This window comes from Mercenaria mercenaria, chromosome 15 (assembly GCF_021730395.1).
Source record: "Mercenaria mercenaria strain notata chromosome 15, MADL_Memer_1, whole genome shotgun sequence".
Classification (NCBI taxonomy): domain Eukaryota; kingdom Metazoa; phylum Mollusca; class Bivalvia; order Venerida; family Veneridae; genus Mercenaria; species Mercenaria mercenaria.
The window spans coordinates 51165598-51188310 of record NC_069375.1 but is presented as its reverse complement, the minus strand read 5'-3'; the positions used below and the strand labels follow the sequence as shown (position 1 = coordinate 51188310).

Here is a 22713-nt window from a genome sequence, read left to right as displayed (position 1 = left end):
TTTTTCCACATTTTAGGGGTGTCCCAAGATTTAGGGTGTCCCAAGACTTAGGTAAAATATGGTAGTTTTACCTCAGTTTTAACCATTCATACCAAAAGTGCTGTATGTGAAATATACTGTACCATTTTGGAAAAGTTCCTCTAGATTATCTGGATTTCTGGACAGCTGTAGTAGTAATGCTGAACCTCTGATTTTCTCTGGTACATCCTCATACAACAGCTCAAGGTAATCTTCTAGATCGTTAATGTTGGCCACTTCATCGATTTCTGTAGCATCATACATTGGCACTGCTGGAGTCTCGTGCAGTTCTGTCTTCCCAGATGCTGATTACAGATACATAATATAATATACATGTACTTGTCATCATTTAAGAAGTGAGAAAAGTCGAATACAAATGATCATCATGCTAAGAAAGTGTGTCTTGTTAATATATCATATGCATAGAATGACTTATTTTGTTCACATGCTAAGATTCAAAATTATCTTTATCTGGTGTTTTAATAACAAATTTCTTCTTCTTCAAAAAAAGAAAACTTTATCAGCAATGAATTAAATTACTTGTTTTGTTTTGTTGGGTTTGATGCACCGACACAATTCAGGCCATATAGCAACTTTTGAGCTTTGATGGTGGATGATTATTTCATCACAGGCAGGCACATGGGTAGAACACCGACCTTCCATAAGCCAGCTGGATGGCTTCCTCACATGAAGAATTCAATGCCCCGAGTGAAGCTCCTACCCACATCAGTGAGGGGCAAGTGATTTGAAGTCAGCAACCTTAACCTGTCAGCTAGCCTGGAAATCCAGTCTGACAATTCTAACTTTCTTTTCTACCTGCAAATTGACAGCCTGGGGAAACCCGTTTTCTGACCGCAGCGCCACCTATATTGTTAGGCGGTCCAACTGATCTAAACACGATTAGTAACATTAGACTTGTACATGTATATTTTTGATCGTATAGAACGAGAAGTTACATCAACGATTTCGACGCGCGTATTTTATGTCAGACCTATACCACGGTATTAATCGATAGCCCTACCTGTTCTTGATCAATCTATATCGGTGATCCGCTTGGAATACTGTTATTTAGAAAGATATGCGAGAAATACTTTGCTTATATCGGTCTTTCGCTCCGCGACATTTGTTTACTTCCAGTTGCTCCGGTGTCACCGTACGTTTTATGTAACGTCGTTTTCGATTGGATAGTAGCTATCTCCACGTACGTCACGTACCGTTGTCGTATGCGTAGCTGTGCTAAAACTATAAAAGGTCCGTTTTTCGGCTCCTCATTTGTCAATCTTTCCTCCACTCTGAAGACAGTAACCCCTATGTTAAATGCATAAAAATCGGCTCCACAAATATCAATTTATCCTGACAAAGTCATACTGTATAAGAGTCATAGAACAGTAACTTCAGGAGATATGTGGAATTTATGAATACTTTGTAAACTACTGAATATTTTATACTTGGAACTGCTAGAACTTTATATCTGAATAAAAGATGTGTGACTGAACACTGATTTTGCCTCTTTGCTAGAGATATAGGTACAATGTCATCACTCTTTGTCCGAACCCAACTCAACAACTGTTCCCGGTCCTAGGCAGGAGTGCCGGCGGAACAACTGGTGTCAGAAGTGCGGGACATTTATTTCAAGACTGACTGTAGAGAATCAACACAACAAACAAAGTGACCAGTATGTATCAACATTTAGTTCCAGCGACCTGACCAACTAAGCTCCATGAAACAAATTGCTCCATAGAATTGCTCCACAGAAATCATAGCTCCATACAACTGCTCCACAAATCAAGCTCCACAAAATTGCTCCGGAACCCTGAAGTAGCTCCATAAAAAAAATAGTTCCATAACAATAATATTGCTGCATAGCCATAAAGTGGCTCCACACAGAAATAGCTCCACAGCATTTGTATTTTGGCTCCACAAGGAATGAAGCTCCACAATCAACTCCGATGAAGACATTAGCTCTGCAGAAACCATAAACAACCATCTACCTCGAGTATAATACAGTACATTAAAGGAACAATTGACCATTCTATCACCCTATTACTAGTTTAAGTCGACACTCCTGGGTGATAGAATTTAGCTCCACGGATTCTATCGGCTGGTTCCATTAGATCCAAGGACCATTTGTTAGGGGGACTGCTGTTACCAAATATAAGAAAATCTCTACATCACAATACCTGCCAATTACCTTGAAATAGACAAAAGTGATGGCTTGTTCCAATACATTGAAATGTAACACAACTGAAATGGAGAAAGCAGTTGATGATGATCTTCAGCTTGAATACGAAAATACATACCTAAATCATGAAAAAGATATTAATCCATATGAAAGCGTAGGAAAAGGAGGAATGCACCTTGGTGGAAACCCAGAAACTTCTGTAATGATTAAGATTGAACAGAGACTTGAGAAATTGGTGGAAGATCTTTCCAGTAGTATTGAAGCCCATAGAAAATACCATTATGAAATCCATGAACAATTAACAATCCTAGAACATGACCTTCAGAGTATTAAAGAGTTACAACAGAACAGTGTGAGGAAATATCCTAGTGAGAATGCCGTACCAGAAGCAAATCGAAATTCACTTCCTCATATGCACTATATAGATAACACAATGCCTGAGACAGAAAATGACTACCAATCAGTAAACCAAGAAGAAGAAAGCAGTAGAAATTCAAACTGTGATGTAGTTCTTAAACCACGTACTTATGATGGAAAAGAAGATTTACAAGAATTCCTTGAATCATTTAACATAATCTGCCAAATAAACAGCTGGGATCAAAAGACAAAGGGACTTTATCTAGCAAGTTGTCTTACCAAAAGTGCTAGATCAGTTCTTCTAGAACTAGACCAGAATGAGAAATGGGACTATAACACCTTAGTAAAGAAACTGAATGAACACTATGGAACCTTAAACCAGACAAAGATATTTAAAGTCAAACTGAGAAACAGAAGTCAATTTCCAGGAGAGTCTATCTCAGACTTAGCTCAAGATATTATGAAATTGACCAAACTGGCACATCCTAATTTTTCCATGGGCTTGACTGAAACTTTTGCAATAGACAAATTCATTGAAGCTATCAGTGATTCCGATATTAGCTTACGTTTATTGGAGAGGCTACCTAAAACTTTAAAGGAAGCTGAGATAACCGCAACCAGGTTTGAAGCTTTACGCATAGCTGAAACCCTTCGACAACAGATGATACCCATAACTGCCACAAATATGTATGATGGATGTGAAAATGACAGTTCCTGGAATGAACTCCCATACCCTTTATTGAAGGGCAATGATCACGGAAATTACAGTGCCTTCACTGGATGCCATGAACAGTTACAGAGACTTAACTCCCAACTTCCATGTGAATACTCATTTATAGCCCAATATCCAGAGGCTAACATAGACGAGGATTTATTTATTGACCAGTGCATTGTAGAGACTGACGACCACACACAAAACACACCACGGAGGACGTACTACGACTAAGGATCAGAAGAAGAGAATTGTCTGATGAACTGTTATGTAATAGAATTACATAGTGTAATCAATTTTTGGTATTACTATACTGTTCTTAAAATTTGTGAAAATAGAAGTTTAATTATAATTAATGTTTTATGCTAAAATAGTCTTACCAGTATACAGTCTAGTTTATACATAAATGTCTATTTAAACTAAACTAACAGTATATAACTTTTCCTATTAATTAAATGCTATTTCTTAATCACTAATTGATTTTTAATTTTTAGCCATTAGTCTGTATTGTTTAATTTTGACACTGTACCCTAAATACCATCTGAAATGTTCATACTCTGTTAATAGTGCACTATTACTTTAAGATCATACTGCTATAGCTATATTAGAAATGTATATGGGATTTTGCAGTTTATAGATGTTGAATACTATTAAAGGTATCCATGAGTCATCTTTATATGTAATGTGTAAAGGTTCTGTACGGTCAGTTGTTTATTGCACATTTTTATATGTATATAAATCATTGTCAGCACATGCGTTATTTTTGCTATTACTAATAGAATACTTGAATATTATGGGAGACTTGTTTATGGTAACCAGAAGATGTTACTACTTTTAGGCCTACACCTATTGCTGACTTAAATCCTGTCCTATTGTTATTTGCTCATGAGCCTTAGCAGGGTTCTCAGTATGTAAGTTGATTAAGAATGTCCGATTGGAGGCCCTGCGGGTACACCTTTTACATGTACCTTGCACACCTTTACATGTGCCATTTCACACACCTTTACATGTGTTGTTTGACATACGCTGGTGGGCCAGGGGTTAAAACTCTGTTTCCTCCTTTAATAGGCAGTCATTTTTTGGGATCCCGACAGGTATTATTATTGTATTATTATATTGGCGCCCAGGGTCGTGCAAGCCCTTTTGTCTCCCCACTCTTTTTGTACTTTTAATGTGCCAATGTGATTGAAATTTTGATTTTGGAACATTTACATTCCTATTTTAGTTTACGAATCATTTTATAGTAGGCCTGGCACTTAGGATAAGGATACCGTGTTTAGAGTTTTAGTATGAATATAAATGAGAATACCAAGTAATAATATTGTGAGGAATATAAGAGTAAATTTTATATAGGGTGCAGTGTAATTTTTGTTATACAGTGTAATTTTTGTTATACGGTGTAATTTTATTATACAGTGTAATTTTGTTAATCTGTTTATGTGATTATTTTAAAGCAGAATACCTTTAGTGTGATAGTTTTAGTGAGCAAGACATATTTAAGTCGTAAAAATATCACGTCAAATTGTAACCATACATTTAAATATTAACCTTATGCCTTGTTTTAAAGTAAACTATTCTTTCGGCCGAGGATAGGATACTTATTTATTGTTAAGTTATTACTTCTGATAAACATAGTTCTAAGAATAAGTAAGAAATTACAGACTGATATGTTGCTGAATTTGATAGTTGTATTATTACTTGTTCGTTGTCATAGTTGGGAATGTTTAAGGAATTCAAAAAATGTTTAGCCGCGGATTTTTTAAAAAAAATTTGAAAAACAGTCGCTATCTTTACCATTATTATGCTTTTGTATATTTATGTGATTTAACATGCATGTCATTTTTATTTTCATGATTACATGAATATTCAGTCAAATTTAGTTTGGATCAGTTTGACTCCCCATCAGCTTTTATCTACTAGATAAGTTTTCCTTATTGAGTACTATCATTTTCACTCCAATTCAGGGACTGAATTCCTTTTAGGGGAGGGTGCAATGTGAGGCCGTCCAACTGATCTAAACACGATTAGTAACATTAGACTTGTACATGTATATTTTTGATCGTATAGAACGAGAAGTTACATCAACGATTTCGACGCGCGTATTTTATGTCAGGCCTATACCACGGTATTAATCGATAGCCCTACCTGTTCTTGATCAATCTATATTCGTGATCCGCTTGGAATACTGTTATTTAGAAAGATATGCGAGAAATACTTCGCTTATATCGGTCTTTCGCTCCGCGACATTTCTTTACTTCCGGTTGCTCCGGAGTCACCGTACGTTTTATGTAACGTTGTTTTCGATTGGATAGTAGCTATCTCCACGTACGTCACGTACCGTTCACGTACCGTTGTCGTATGCGGAGCTGTGCTAAAACTACAAAAAGCCCGTTTTTCTGCTCTTCATTTGTCAATCTTTCCTCCATTCTGAAGACAGTAACCCCTAAGTTAAATGCATAAAAATCGGCTCCACAAATATCAATTTATCCTGACATAAGCATACTGTATAAGAGTCATAGAACAGTAACTTCTGGAGATATGTGGAATTTATGAATACTTTGTAAACTACTGAATATTTTATACTTGGAACTGCTAGAACTTTATATCTGAATAAAAGATGTGTGACTGAACACTGATTTTGCCTCTTTGCTAGAGATATAGGTACAATGTCATCACTCTTTGTCCGAACCCAACTCAACAACTGTTCCCGGTCCTAGGCAGGAGTGCCGGCGGAACAATATTACACCCGAAATATGCGGGTGTTTAATAAAGAACGATAACTTCTGAAAGCAATAATCCATGGCTAACAAGAGATCACAGAGTGATCTTGGCGCCCACCAATGTGCCATTTTTGAGTGTTCCAAATTTCAAGACTTAATGACTAGCTCAAGGTCAAATTTCATTTCCGTACACAACACTGTGCATGTGGTCCAAATTCAAAAGCTGTAGCTTGAGAAATGTGAAAGTAGGTCACTAGATCAATTTCAAGGACAAAGTTCTTTGTACACAAAACTATGCATGTGCATCAAGTTTGAAGGCTGTAGTTTGAGAAATTTGAAAGTAGGTCACTAGGTCAATCTTAAGGTCAAAGTTTATTTCGGTACACAAAACTATGCAAGTGGTCCAAATTTGAAGGCTGTAGCTTGAGAAATGTGAAAGTAGGTCACTAGGCCAAAATCAAGGTCAAATTACACTTCAGAACACAAACCTATGCATGTGGTCCAAATTTAAAGCCTGTACCTTCTAAAATGTGAAAGTAGGTCACTAGGTCAATGTCAAGGTCAAAGATTGCTTCGGTACACAATCCTATGCATGTGGTCTAAATTGAAGCCTGTAGCTACAGAAATGTGAAAGTAGGTCACCAGGTCAAAATCAAGGTCAAATTTTATTTCGGAACACAGAACTATGCATGTGGTCCAAATCTGAAGCCTGTACCTTCAAAAATGTGAAAGTAGGTCACTAGGTCAATGTAAAGGTCAAAGTTTGTTTCGGTACACAAAACTATGCCTGTGGTCCAAATTTGAAGGCTGTAGCTTGAGAAATGTGAAAGTAGGTCACCAGGTCAAAATCAAGGTCAAATTTCATTTCAGAACACAAAACTATGCATGTGGTCCAAATTTGAAGCCTGTACCTTCAAAAATGTGAAAGTAGGTCACTAGGTCAATGTCAAGGTCAAAGTTTTTTTCAGTGCACAAAACTATGCATGTGGTCCAAATTTGAAGGCTGTAGCTACATAAATGTGGAAGTAGGTCACTAGGTCAAAATCAAGGTCAACTCATGTCAAGGTTCATCTTGCCACTCAAAACCATACATGTGGTCCAAATCTGAATGTTGTAGGTTATTGACAAGAAGATTTTCAAAGTTTTTTCCCTATATAAGTCTATGTAAACCATGTGACCCCCGGGGCGGTGCCATATTTGACCCTAGGGGGATAATTTGAACAATCTTAGTAGAAGACCACTAGATGATGTCACATACAAAATATCAAAGCCCTAGGCCCTGTGGTTTTGAACAAGAGGTTTTTCAAAGTTTTTCCCTATACAAGTCTATATAAACCATGTGACCCCCGGGGCGGGGCCATATTAGACACCAGGGAAATAATTTGAATCATCTTGGTAGAGGACCACTAGATGATGCTTCATATCAAATATCAAAGCCCTAGGCTCTGTGGTTTTGGACAAGAAGATTTTCAAAGTTTTTCCCTATATAAATCTATGTAAATTATAGAAATAAACAAAGGGCCATAACTCATTCAAAAATTGTTGAACCAGTCTGATTTTCAGGAGGACACAACTAGGGTACCAATATATCATTCTGACAAAGTTTGGTCAAAATCCCCCTGGTAGTTTCTGAGGAGATGCGATAACGAGAAATTGTTAACGGAAGGACGGACGGACGGAATGACGGACGGACGGACGGAATGACGGACGGACGGACGGAAGGACGACGGACCACGGACGCAGAGTGATTTGAATAGCCCACCATCTGATGATGGTGGGCTAAAAATAGAAATGGAATTCTCACGGAAAAAAACAGATCGGAATCGTGTACTTCCGAAGGTTTCCGAACAATTCCGGGCCATAGACAAATACCAGTGTGTACCTCTGATAGCTTTTCCAGCAAGTTGTAACAACTTTTAAATATGTCAGTATAAACTTAAATTTGCGTCATAGCTATCAAGATGTTATATTAATGCAGACCTAGTGATCTACGAAAATTGCCGAAATTTCGGTAGCATTGCCTCGTTTTCGATTCAAACAAGCACAAATATGATCACATGTTAATTAGGCTAATTATAGAAAATCGATAATCAGTAGTTACATGGAAACTCCTTCAGATTTCACCAGGTGTTGATAATATCAGAAACTCGATGAATGCCAATTAACACTAATTAGCGCAAATTAAGTGATATCTTTAATGCATAAATATCAGGTATGATTTCTTCTGTCAAAGCACAAATATTATCAATGGCTTCCCAGGCTACCTGTCAGCCACAGAAGCCCCTTATCTGGTGTAGCAAATTTCTTCAAAAACAAGGTCATTGACAGGAAAGCGCTCACCTGTGTACAAGGCTTCAAGTGTGTTTGTGTAATGTAATGGATCAAGTACAGAGTGCGGTTTCTTTTTTGTTAGCCTATAATTATATTCATGTAACACACATTTTTGAACCTAGGGCAATAATTTGAACAATTACAGTAGATAGTAAAACCCCAATATCACACACCAAATATCAAGGCTCTAGCTATCATGGACTTAGAAGATTTTCAAAGTTCAAAACTGGATCAGCAGTTTCGGAGATTTTTCTATCTTTAAATCTGATGGCACTTATGTGCAACCAAGTGGAACTGTTTGCACAACTTTGGTAGAGGACCACCCAAGGAACATCCAGGCTAAGTTTTATCAAAATCCTTTCAGTGGTTTTGGAGATATCGTTTAAACACAATTGTTGACGACAGACGGATGACCTGATGGACGGATGCACAACAGACACAGAGTGATTACAATAGCTCATCATGAGCACTTTGTGCTCAGGTGAGCTTAAACAAGAAAACTTTATCAGCAATGAATTCATTGAATTCTGTTCTCTTGAATTTTTACTCTTTTTAACTACAGTCTGTTCAAAGACTGCATATTAATCTTTCCCTAGTTGTAGGTGAAGATGGGAATATCCCGCTCGTTGGTAACAAGGTGGGAACCATGTTCTGCTCAGTTACATGTACCAACAAAAATACGCGTACCAAGAGCTGGATATTAGCATTAACATCCACAAGGGAAAGACTTTTTTCTTGCATTCTGCAATCTACAAATTCATGTAACATAAAACTAATGTATCTTACAGAAGTAGCAATCCCAGATAAACCAATAATCCTGTTAATCACACAGTAAATTCACAGGTGATTGTCTTTAATTAAACATATCAGCAAGTTTTTCACCATCAATAATTATAATAAAAGGGTCATTGACCCTAAAGTGCTCACCTGTGTACAAGGCTTCAAGTGTGTTTGTATAAGTACAGAGTTAGGTTTCTTCTATGTTAGCCTATATTATATACATGTCACACACACTTTTGAACCTAGGGCAATAATTTGAACAATTACGGTAGACATTACAAATCTGATAGCACACGCGAAATATCAAGGCTCTAGCTATTATTGATTCAGAGAAGAAGATTTGCAAAGTTTCTTATATCAAAACCTATAGTAAGTACATGACAGACACAGGGTTGTGGCCATTTTTTTTTTACCTTAGGGCAATAATTTGGACAAGTATGGTATACATAATGGGAAAAGTGACCACAATAATCTTAGTAGAGGGTCACACAAGAACCATTTATGTAAAATTATTTTAAAATCGGGCTAGCAGTTTTCAAACAAGAAGATTTTTAAAGTTTCCACTATATACATACAACGAAAAGTGACCATGCCCTCTGGCTGCCAAGTTTTTTGACGAATCAAAATAATTTGTGTAGAATTATTCTAAAATCGGGCTAGCAGTTTCACACAAGATTTTTAAAGTTTCCACTATATACATATAGGGAAAAGTGACCACGCCCTCTGGTGGCCATGTTTCTTGACGAATCAATAAAATTTGAAAAATCTTGGCAGAGGATCACACAAGGACCATTTGTGTAAAATTATTTTAGAATCGGGCCAGCAGTTTCACACAAGAGGATTTTTAAAGTTTCCACTATATACATATAGGGAAAAGTGACCACGTCCTCTGGCGGCCATGTTTTTTGACGAATTGGTATAATTTGAACAATCTTGGTAGAGGGTGACATAAGGACCATTTGTGTGAAATTATTTCAAAATCTGTTTAGGAGATGTCGTTGGAAGATTTTTCTATTTTTAGCTCTGGCGGGCCCCTATGTGCAACCAAGTGGAACCGTTTGAACAACTTTAGTAGAGGACCATCCAAGGAACATCCATGCCAAGTTTCATCAAAATCCATTCAGTGGTTATGGAGGAGATGTCTTTTAAACACAATTGTTGACGACGGACGGACCACTTGACAGACGGACGGATGCACGACGGACACAGCGTGATCACAATACCTCACCATGAGCACTTTGTGCTCAGGTGAGCTAAAAAGTATACATGTATAACTAAAGCCAAACAAATTATCTTTTATTTAGTTTAACTTTTGATAACACTTAATATATCATTTATGTTTATTTGTTTATAAATGTAAACAATGACTTCGTAGCGTATAAATTTACTCATAAATGTACATGTAGTTTGTTATTTATAATGACCTATACAGCAATGAACAGACCTTTGCTTGGTGCAGATTCCTTCCTGTTTTGTAGGTAATACAACAACTGTTCTACCTCAGGTAGTTTACTTGGGTGTATCAGCTTACATTTGTCTATGATCTCTTTGGCCAGTGCTGATAGATCACTGTTGGGATTCAAACTTTTCACTCGTATTCTGTGAAACAAAAAAATATTTTTCAATGTTTGGTGGGTTTAAATTAACACTGGAATAATTTAGGTTATACAAATCAATTAATCATGGCAATTTTCCAGCCCGAATGGTAGAAGTAGACCCCAGATTCCTCTCTAGACAATATTCCAGGCAGAAATGGGCACATGGGTAGAACAACTGGCCTTCCACAATATAGCTAGTTTCCTTGCAGGGAAATTCTTTTTTACATACATGTGATCTCCCGCGCGGGAGGGTCAAAATCCCGATTTTTTCACCTTGCCTCCCGTCTCACGACCAAAACCATATTTCTCCCGCTTTTCAAAAAAAAAAAAAAAAAAAAAGACGGGGTTGATAATTACCGAGGAGTGCCAAACATGTTTACACAGTAAATCAAAGTGTCACAGACTATTGTGTATTATACATGTTTGACACACATGTAGCTGGAGGAAAGAGTTGTTTTTCCCAGGTGAATTAGTAATTGTTTGTTTTGATAAGGGATTAGATAAGCAGGGCCTTTCCCACCTGTCTCACAGGGCCGAATATCGGTCCATTCTCAATGCCAGTTAGGCTCCATTTTTTACCAATTTGAAGCAAAAAACTCCCAGTCATATAGAAATAATTCCCAACTGAAATGAATTATGATTATTCAAAGAAAAGTTTTGTTCGATAATAAAATGACATAAATAATTGTTGGAAAAACCAACCCATTACTATTTTTAGAACAGGAGTGTTATTTCCCCTTATGCAGTTACGCCATTTTCTTCCAAAGTTTACCACATTAATTTGCAATGAAAATTGGACTTAAAGCATTGAAATTGGATGAAAACACACACTCATTTATTTGATAACATCAATCTACATTATTTTGGTAAGGGTAAATACATGTTGATGCATTTCTGTTTTCTATTTTTCATGTCAAAATCATCATTTATACGAAAGTGGGTGGGGTAAGGAATTTACATAATTTATGATTAATTTTTTTCAGTCCTCGAGTAGAATAATGTTAATGCATGTTCACCACCATTTCAGACCTAAATCGAGACTGAAAAATCTGTTAAGAAAATTTAAAGTTAGAACAAAAGGGAGCTTATGTAAGACAGCATGCTCGACTTTTCTCAGTGACTGACTTTGAATTAAAGCTTTGCCAGTAAAAGGTGCAATTAAAGCTTGGCCAGTAAAAGGGGCATTATAGTGAATAGCTTCGAATGTAACAGAGAAACAGAGATATTAGACATAATATAAAACTTTAACAAAAAAATGTAAGTTAAAAAGTGGCATAACTCTGTCAAAATTCAAATCAAGAGTTACGAGGATTATTTCTTCTGGTGTAGACTTATATACGTTATTGTGTGGCCAAAAATGTTGGATTTTGTCTCTAAGTTATGTGTCCGCGCGCTTAATTTATGTCGATAAAAAACCTCCAGTTTTGAGACCTCAACTCCAGCTGAAAAATGGCAAACCTCCAGTTTTGGGATTCTGAACTTATCACATGTATGTTTTTATCAAGCAGGTTTTCAAACCCTCAGCAATGAAAGACAACTTGAAGAGGCATTAACCAATCAGTCCTATAAGATATATTAAATTTTTCAAATTATAAAAAGATGGCAAAACTACAACGATATTCAGGGTTGTCAATAAGTTTTTGTTGTACAGGCTGAAAGAGAAATGTAGGCGGCCAGGTAGGGGGGTCCGGGGGCATGGCCCCCCGGAAAATTTTGAAATTCAGCGCTTCATTTCCTGCATTTTGGGGCATTTTGGGAGCATTTAAGAGCATCTTTTCCACTGCATTTTTAAATACAATATACCCTTATTTTCACATTTTTATGAGCTCACCTGATAAATTTGGAGATAATAATAAAAATGAGTTTACACGTTCATTAATGCATTTTCAAGTCCTGAAATGCTAATATCTAACTTGTCACCACACTCCAACTCTTTGTTTTACTTCTTTGCAAAATCAAATAGTTATTGAACTACTGTATATCTAAATTCAAAACTCTACTGAGAATTAAACCTGTAGGCCTACTCATATTTCTTTTGTGGGGAAGAAGATTCCCCAGATGAATTTTTACAATTTGGCGTGACAAAAAATGTCACTGTTAGAACCATCAAAACAAAATGTACAGAGTTAGAAGTAATACAAGTTTAGGCATAGAAAATTAACTGTTTGATTCTCATCCCACCTATCCTTATCCAAAACCCCTAGCCTCGATTCTTTATTGATCAAAATCCAGATATCCAAAATTGTATGTCCGGGACCAAATCTCCAGTTTAAAGGATGTGTTCGACAAATTATGATGGTGCAAAGACAGTTTAACAGCATTTGACAGTATCTGATATAAAAATTTACCATGACATTTCCTCTTATTAAAATGATTTAAGAGAAATATTTATCAAAAATCGGCCGGCTGATACCGCGACAACTACTGTACTTTCGATTTCAAAAATTTATAGAAAAAAGGTAAAAGCCAATATATATTTTCTGATCTAAATTTGATTGTGATTAATAATTTTTTTATAGAAATTAAATATCTGTCTCAATTGTCACACATTATAATCAACACCTGGCTTTGTTATACAATGCAATAAACAGCACTCGACAGGGGTAAATAGGTGTGAAAATATCCGAAAATTGTTGTTTAGACGAGTAGTTATGAGCGATTTTGGATTATTAAATGTAAAGGAGCTTGTGGATAATTTCTTTGTTTTGTTTTTTGTTGTCTTTTCTTTTAAATCGGGACCATCGACACTCATGATTTCAAAATTCTTGGAAATTATCGCGGATGTCCCATCACTCTTTCTTCCGAAATTTTTGCTACAAAATATAACTTTGACACTACGATAACTGATGAATATATTTTCACGCAGATCTCTAATATTAATCGGGCCTCGACCTTAGCGGTGGACCGTTGGACCGACGCAACCAAAATATCGACAGGTCCACTATCAAAAGTTGGGTAGACCGACGGTCAACCAATTTTCAGTCACGGTCTGCAAATAAAATAAAACCCTTAAAAGTGAAAAATAGGGGGGAAATCGTACCCATATCGGCGAATTCACAAAACGAAAGTTGATTTTGCATTCTACAGTTATAAGCATTGGCGAGTTAAAGTCAGGATAGCACGAATGGACTACTCAACCAATCGGGCGAGTGGTTTTTACGTGGTAACTTTACCATATTGAGAAATTACATCCGGCAAAATTACCTGGATTGACTGGAATTTACCCGCGAATCGTAAAAATATCAAAACGTCATGCTGGTAATTTTCCATTTCACAAGCACGTGCGCCCTATCGTAATATCTAATTTACATCGCGGTTACTTTTGACAGAAACAAGAGGACCATGATGGTCCTGAATCGCTCACCTGTCCCAACATGACCCAGTTTTGAACTGAGTATGACGTCCTTTTTTTTCTATTATTTGACATAGTGACCTAGTTTTTGAGCTCATGTGACCCAGTTTTGAACCTGACCTAGATATCATAAAGACGAACATTCAGACCAACCTTCATACAGATCCCATGAAAAATATGGCCTCAAGAGAGGTCACAAGGTTTTTTTTCATTATTTGACCTACTGACCTAGTTATTGATGGCACGTGACCCAGTTTCAAACTTGACCTAGATATCATCAAGGTGAACATTCTGACCAATTTTCATGAAGATCCATTCAAAAGTATGGCCTCTAGACAAGTCACAAGGTTTTTCTATTTTTAGACCTAATGACCTAGTTTTTGACCGCAGCTGACCCAGTTTCAAACCTGACCTAGATATCATCAAGATGAACATTCAGACCAACTTTCATACAGATCCCATGAAAAATATGGCCTCTAGAGAGGTCACAAGGTTTTTCTATTATTTGACCTACTGACCTAGTTTTTGAAGGCACATGACCCAGTTTCGTACTTGACCTAGATATCATCAAAGTGAACATTCAGACCAATTTTCATGAAGATCTTGTGAAAAATATGGCCTCTAGAGAGGTCACAAGGTTTTTCTATTTTTAGACCTACTGACCTAGTTTTTAACCACAGTTGACCCAGTTTCGAACTTGGCCTAGATATCATCAAGATGAACATTCAGACCAATCTTCATACAGATCCCATAAAAAATATGGCCTCTAGAGAGGTCACAAGGTTTTTAAATTATTTGACCTACTGACCTAGTTATTGATGGCACGTGACCCAGTTTCGAACTTGACCTAGATATCATCAAGGTGAACATTCTGACCAATTTTCATGAAGATCCATTCAAAAGTATGACCTCTAGAGAGGTCACAAGGTTTTTCTATTTTTAGACCTAATGACCTAGTTTTTGACCGCAGCTGACCCAGTTTCGAACTTGACCTAGATATCATCAAGATGAACATTCAGACCAACTTTCATACAGATCCCGTAAAAAATATGGCCTCTAGAGAGGTCACAAGGTTTTTCTATTATTTGACCTACTGACCTAGTTTTTGATGGCACGTGACCCAGTTTCGAACTTGACCTAGATATCATCAAGGTAAACATTCTGACCAATTTTCATGAAGATCTTATGAAAAATATGGCCCCTAGAGAGGTCACAAGGTTTTTCTATTTTTAGACCTACTGACCTAGTTTTTGACTGCATGTGACCCAGTTTCGAACTTGACCTAGATATCATCAAGATGAACATTCTGACCAACTTTCATAAAGATCCCATGAAAAATGTGACCTCTAGAGAGGTCACAAGCAAAAGTTTACGCACGGACGCACGGACGGACGGACGCACGGACGACGGACGACGGACGCTGCGCGATCACAAAAGCTCACACTGTCACTTTGTGACATGTGAGCTAAAAACGCGCGTAGTGCATTCATTTTTTAATATAATCACTTCAAATTTTCAACATTGCTTGAGAACCAATACAGTTTGAATTCTATAACAATTTTAATAAGAATTCAGGCTGTCTAGCATACCCTGACAAAAAATTAGGGCTAATTTTAGGGCAATTTGTACAAAAAAATAGGGCTAAAATTAGGAATTTGGTACAATTTTAAGGAAATTTTAGGGCTAAATTTAGGAATTTTCAAATTAAAATATGGTCTTTAAAGACCATGTAATGTGCTTACCTTTATGTGATTGACATAAAAGTAACTCACAAATAGTGCTTTATTTACAGAAAAGACGTCTACCACTGGTAAACTGCTTTGAACTGTGCTAAACTGTTTTTTTCTGAATTAGAAGAACTTTTAAACAACATTTAAAACATTTTCTCCTTTTGATCATTGCAAAAAAGTTAAAAAATTAGGAATTTTTGTGAAAAAATAGGGCCTTTTTAGGAATTTCCTTTGATTTTTTAAAAAAAATAGGAATTTTAGCCAAACTGAAAAAAATTAGGAAAAAGTAGGAATTTTAGGGACGCTAGACAGCCTGTAAGATATCTACAGGAATGTAGGCAAAATTCTTTAAAAACGATAAAATTTTCATATAATGTTTTGTAAAATTTCAAACAGCGCGATCTTGATCATTTATTTCCTTCTTAAAGTAAATAAACGGTACATACTATGGTAATAAAATTCAGACTTTTGACCAGAAAGTACAAAAAACACAATTAAAAAACCTTAAATAATGAAAAAGCGGCAGCAATTTAAATACATGGAGTAAAACGATTTTTGGCAAACAGATTTCTGTTAGCGCGGCAGAATAAGTTACGTGACCTCATGAACGTAAATAGAAATATGCTTTTAAAATGAAGCAGTATGATGTCGTTGCGGTTTTTAATAAGTTTTAAATGATTCTTTGTACATATTTTTTTTTGACACAACACTTTGTTGTTGTTAGATATTCTTCTCAAACAATAATGTAAATTTCTTGAGGGCAAATAGGTCACAGAGGTAGGACATCCACTATCATCGTTCACGGTTTGACACATTTACATGTCAGTTTATTCGGGATATTGCACAGTCGCTTTTAAAAAATTAAAGAAAAAGCTTTTTTACTGATTTCTTCTCAACAATTAAAGGATTCGAGAAAGTACGATCAGACAATGATGTGTCACATGGCGCGAAAACATGACATAATGCCATGACAATCTCGGGGAAACTATACCGCTTTGATCTCCACTGCAGATGCCACAATAACCGACACACTCCTTTTAGCTCTTTGAGGGGGTGTTAACTGATGATGAAAACGGCCAATTACTTAGTTTATCATCAGAATAATTACCGATAAGTGTTGATTTTTTTTTCACTTTCAACACTGGTCGGGAGGATGATGATTATTGTGTCCATATTTTGGGACACTTTTCAAAATAATTATTTTTCGGGATAACAGATTGCTACTGTCTTCCATTTTTAATTATTTTAGAAATAAGTCCTGTTTCTTTGAGTCATATGAAGTTATGACTTCTACAACATCACAATTTATGTGATGGAATTGGAGGTCCACTAAAGTCTGAGCAGGTCTACTAGATTTTAGCAGTTGGTGGACCTGCTGGCAACTGCTGAAAAATGTTAAGGTCGAGGCCTGTTATAATAATTCAGTCCGTGAAACATTATTTTCGTCTCTTTGACGTTAGCTTTGATTTCGTTAATTATGACGTACGTATATCATCATTTGTAAAGGCGGAGCTTAAATAGTTTTGCCGATAAAAAACGCCATGCGTTCTACATCCACAGCTGTCATTGGTTTATTGCGTGTTTTAACTCAAGTCAAAGATCGACAGGCACGTGGCAGTGTATGAAACCATCGCCCGTGATGACACGCTGTGTATTATGAACGGAAACGGCCGTGAGTAATATCGATTTTTAGACTGGATGGAGAGTTCTTTATACAAATTATATTTTCGTGACAGAATCGTGAAAAAAAAACTATAATCGACGGGTTAATGTTTTTAGGCCCGAATTTTTTTTTTTTTTTTTTTTTTTTTTTTTTGCGAATTTGAACCGTCCATTTCGGCCGGCGGCCGGTTCTTATTGACAACCCTGGATATTACCAAGAAACTTGGCACTTATGGAATTTCTCTAACACATAATAAATTTATTTTGAATTGTTGCAGCAACGCACAATCTTATTATGGTATTAAATATCAAAATTAAAATAACAAATGAAATTTTGTAAGGTAGATTTCAAAACTGTTAGTGTGCGGCATCTAAAATTGGTAAAAGGGCACTGAAACTGAAACTGAACAATTTGATTAAACGCCTATCTTTATACAATGATATATTCAATGGCGTTGTACATAATAATAATAATAATTATTATAACAATATTAATAATGACAATAATAATAATAACAGCCTTATTGTAACAAACAGTCATGACCGAACCCCTCCCCTTGTGGTCATTTTACCCCTATTGCGAATACCAGTGCTTAAAGCATCACATGGTACGCCCAGACGAGCTGCATATAGAGGTTCAAACCCCGCGGTTAATGGTGCCATCATATACTATTTATGAAAGAAATACTACACACTATCCTACCCATAGAGCCTTACCTACAAGTGCGTTTAATTAAACAAACCTTGGAAATATAAATGTTGAAATGTAAAACCTTTAACAAAAATTAAAGAACTATCACCTGCTGTTTTCACATAATAATAAGGGCACCTAGCAGCAATAAAGCCACTTTCAATGTCTATACAAGGCTCTCACAAAATAGCCGCTTTGGAGTTTCAGAATCAGACTTCACTTAAATCTAACCTCAACGCGAAATTCAAGTCCCCCAATCTTTTATATCAACACTTGCTAATTACCTCTAATTGGACTATTAACAATTTGCACTGTGTTAAACTGAGTTGAATACACAACCACTTACACACAGCATATATCTGAACATTTACCAAATAAGCCAGAACATAAACACTATGTCTTACATTTTCTGGCACTCTTTCCTCTCTCCTAACATGGGATCTCCCATCTCACCTAAGATGGTTGCCTCCAGTTCATAGTTAACCACAAGTGCTTTCTCTGTCGGGTGGACATCTATACTGCCTCCCTTTACTTTTCTGTAATCAGATAATGTAACACTGAGAATACAATATATTGGTACAGAATACTAAACATGCATAGTCCGCTTACTTATTTTAACCTGGGATAATAAAACTTCCACACATTTTCATAACTTAGGAACATATCAATTAAGACTGAGGTCTGCTCTAAAAATTACACTACTATGAATATTACCCATTCCTATTGTTATAGACTGTCAAACTTTGCTTCAGAGCTTGAATTTATATCATGTCTGTACATCCGTGACAGGCTCTGAAATGTCTGAATTTATATTTTTTCATTCGAGTTCTTAATATTATATTTATGTGTTCATTTTCCAAAAAGGAAGAATTTTAACGTTTAAGCACTAACAAGCACTAACAGGCATGTAATGACGATTCTTTCACTTGTTCTGGTGATTCACTCCTTGAAGTGCTAGGTCGAAAGCGGTGAACGAACATGTTTTATGGGTGACTTGAATGAAATGTGCTTATAATAAACCAGGTGGGTGGGGTATAGACATTTTTCTATTCTAACAGCAAATTTTCTAACCGGAATGCATCATTTTGGTGACTCTTCAACTTGAGATATATAGAAAGGGAAAACGGTAAATACTACTGCCGTTGGTTATAACAACAGACCTCTCCATGTTTCGATTTTTGTACATTTAATAATTATAGGTGGTGGGGGTTAGTGGAAAAGTTGTTAATAGTTGAACAGTGTAAAGAAACTTACAAATAATTTCTAAACATTTGAAAACTGTCAAACAAGCAAAACAAAAGTGCGTATTAGGTACCGTAATAATTAAAACAGAGTAAGAAACAGGTGTTAGTAAAACATCATTTGTAATGTAATTGTTAGAGTAGGCGCATATACATAAAAATTACGTAACAATTAATTTAAAAATGAACAACAGGATCAAAGATTTATATGCTTGAAATGACCTGAAAATAGAAATAAAACTGTTGAAACTAAACAAAGAATGTACAACTCTAATTAGATTTTACAGAAAATGCAAAACAATATGATATCTACTATCATATATCATCACCGTCACAACTGATTAACGTAATGAGCATACAGACGAGATATACATTCTAAATAATTAGTAAGTACATGTATAGACATTTTGTGCATTTATCTTTCTTTCAATAGGTACTGAATGAACACCAGGGTTCCTCGCGGCCGACCACCATGCACCATCGCGTCCGTCCCTCACAACATGCAGTGTTCGCTGCCTCCGGCAATGACCACACCTGAACACCTGAAATATCTGATATGGACACCCGTCGTGGCAGTCAGTAAAAAGGAACACGCGGAAAATTTCAAGGCTGTATCCTAAAACAAGATGGTCATGATGACCCTGAATTGCTCACCTGAGTATATTGAACCACATGTTTCAAATGGCAAACTGATGCTAAAATATTAGAAAGTATATCAGTAGGTCACATTTATGGTCACTGAAAGACAGTTTAAAAGTTGGTGTGCAAAACTGTACATGTCATCCAAATTTCAAGGCTGGATCTTAAACTAGGGTGGTCACAAGAAAAAGTTTACGCATGGACACACGGACGACGTAGACCTACTGACCTAGTTTTTGATCGCAGTTGACCAAGTTTCGAACTTGACCTAGATATCATCAAGATGAATATTCAGACCAACTTTCATACAGATCCCATGAAAAATATCACCTCTAGAGAGGTCACAATGTTTTTCTATTATTTGACCTACTGACCTAGTTTTTGACGGCACATGACCTCAGTTCGAACTTGAACTAGATATCATCAAGGTGAACATTCTGACAAATTTTCATGAAGATCCACTGAAAAATATGGCCTCTAGGGCGGTCACAAGGTTTTTCTATTTTTACACCTACTGACCTAGTTTTTGACCACAGTTGACCCAGTTTCGAATTTGACCTAGATATCATCAAGGTGAACATTCTCATCAATTTTCATGAAGATCCATTGAAAAGTATGGCCTCTAGAGAGGTCACAAGGTTTCTCTATTTTTAGACCTACTGACCTAGTTTTTGATCGCACATGACCCAGTTTCGAACTTGACCTAGATATTATCAAGGTGAATATTCTGACCAATTTTCATGAAGATCCATTGAAAAATATGGCCTCTAGGGAGGTCACAAGGATTTTCTATCTTCAGACCTACTGACCTAGTTTTGGATCGCACGTGACCCAGTTTTGAACTTGACCTAGATATCATCAAGATGAACATTCTGACCAACTTTAATAAAGATCTCACGAAAAATGTGACCTCTAGAGTGGTCACAAGCAAACGTTTACGTACACATGCACGGACGACAGACGCTGCGCGATCACAAAAACTATGTTACAGGTGAGCTAAAAAACAAGAAAGTAGGTCAGTAGATCAAGGTCACAGCCGAGTGACCCTAATTACTTGGAGTCATGAGGTAATTATAATTAAACAGTCTAGGAAATATGATCAGATAAATTTTTAAGTATTTTTTCTTATATAACTCATATAACAAGAGGGTCATTGACCCTAAAGCGCTCACCTGTGTACAAGGCTTCAAGTGTGTTTCTATAATTACAGAATTAGATTTCTTCTATGTTAGCCTATATTATATACATGTCACACACACTTTTGAACCTAGGGCAATAATTTGAACAATTATGGTAGACATTACAAATCTGATATGACACGCCAAATATCAAGGCTCTGGCTGTTATTGATTTAGAGAAGAAAAGTGACCACTCCCCCTGACAGCCATGTTTTTTGATGAATCGGAATAATTTGAACAATCTTGGTAGAGGGTCACACAAGAACCATTTGTGTAAAATTATTCTAAAATCGGGCTAGCAGTTTCAAACAAGAAGATTTTTAAAGAGTCCACTATATACATATAGGGAAAAGTGACCACGCACTCTGGCTGACATGTTTTTTTGACAAATCAAAATAATTTGAACAATCCTGGTAGAGGGTCACACAAGGACCATTTGTGTAAAATAATTCTAAAATCGGGCTAGCAGTTTCAAACAGGAAGATTTTTAAAGTTTCCACTATATACATACTGGGAAAAGTGACCACGCCCTCTGGCGGCCATGTTTTTTTGACGAATCAAAATAATTTGAACAATCTTGGTAGAGGGTCACACAAGGACCATTTGTGTAAAATCATCCTAAAATCGGGCAAGTAGTTTCATACAAGAAGACTTTTAAAGTTTCCACTATATACATATAGGGAAAAGTGACCACGCCCTCCAGCGGCCATGTTTTTTGACGAATCAGTATTATTTGAATAATCTTGGTAGAGGGTGACATAAGGACCATTTGTGTGAAATTATTTCAAAATCGGACCATCGGTTTAGAAGGAGATGTCGTTTGAAGTTTTTTCTATTTTTTGCTCTGGCAGCCCCTATGTGCAACCAAGCGGAACTGTTTGAACAACTTTGGTAGAGAACCACCAAAGGAACATCATGGCCAAGTTTCATCAAATTCCATTCATTGTTGTTTAAACCCATATGTTGATGACGGCTGGATGCACGGATGGATTTTAATTCTTTGCAGACTTTTGATAGGGGGCCACCCAAGGATCATATCTGTGAAGTTTAGTGTAAATCTGCCCAGTGGTTTTGAAGAAGAAGATTTTTGAAATTTACAATACAGCCATAAAGGGAAAATAAGCTCCGCCCCCTGGCGGCCATGTTTTTTACCGAAACAGAACGGCTTAGGCAATTTTGGTAGAGGGTCATCTAGAGATAATTTCTAAAAAATATTTTTGAAATCCGGCAAACAGTTTCTAACAAGAAGAACTTGGCCGAGGTCTTATGGTCAAACACATTTTGTTCAAGTTTGGTGAAAATCGGATGAGAAATGTTCGACTTAGAGTGTGGACAAGCTTTGTGACAGACACACAGACAGATACACACACACACACACACAGACTGGAGTAAATCAATATGTCTCCCACACCACTGTGTGGTGGGAGACATAAATATCTTACAATATGTCATAAAATGTATATCCCGATAACGAACTCCATATAAAAACGCACATAAATTGTTTTCCGTCGGAAATGACAGA

The 22713-nt window shown here is 36.5% G+C and overlaps 1 protein-coding gene across 2 annotated transcripts in view; it reads right to left on the bottom strand.

Annotated features, from left to right (window-relative positions):
• The window catches only part of LOC123554364 (kinesin-associated protein 3-like), a 259985-nt gene that overhangs the window by 189972 nt on the left and 47300 nt on the right, over positions 1 to 22713 (bottom strand). For both annotated transcript variants that reach the window (XR_008367194.1, XM_045344464.2), the window contains exons 2-4: positions 18538 to 18669; positions 10545 to 10699; positions 123 to 323 (exon numbers count right to left, since the gene is read on the bottom strand). Coding sequence is in view for 1 of the 2 variants with exons in the window: in XM_045344464.2 (XP_045200399.1) it covers positions 123 to 323; positions 10545 to 10699; positions 18538 to 18669 (488 nt within the window). In the remaining variant the exon portion in view is untranslated. The remainder of the gene's footprint in view (positions 1 to 122; positions 324 to 10544; positions 10700 to 18537; positions 18670 to 22713) is intronic.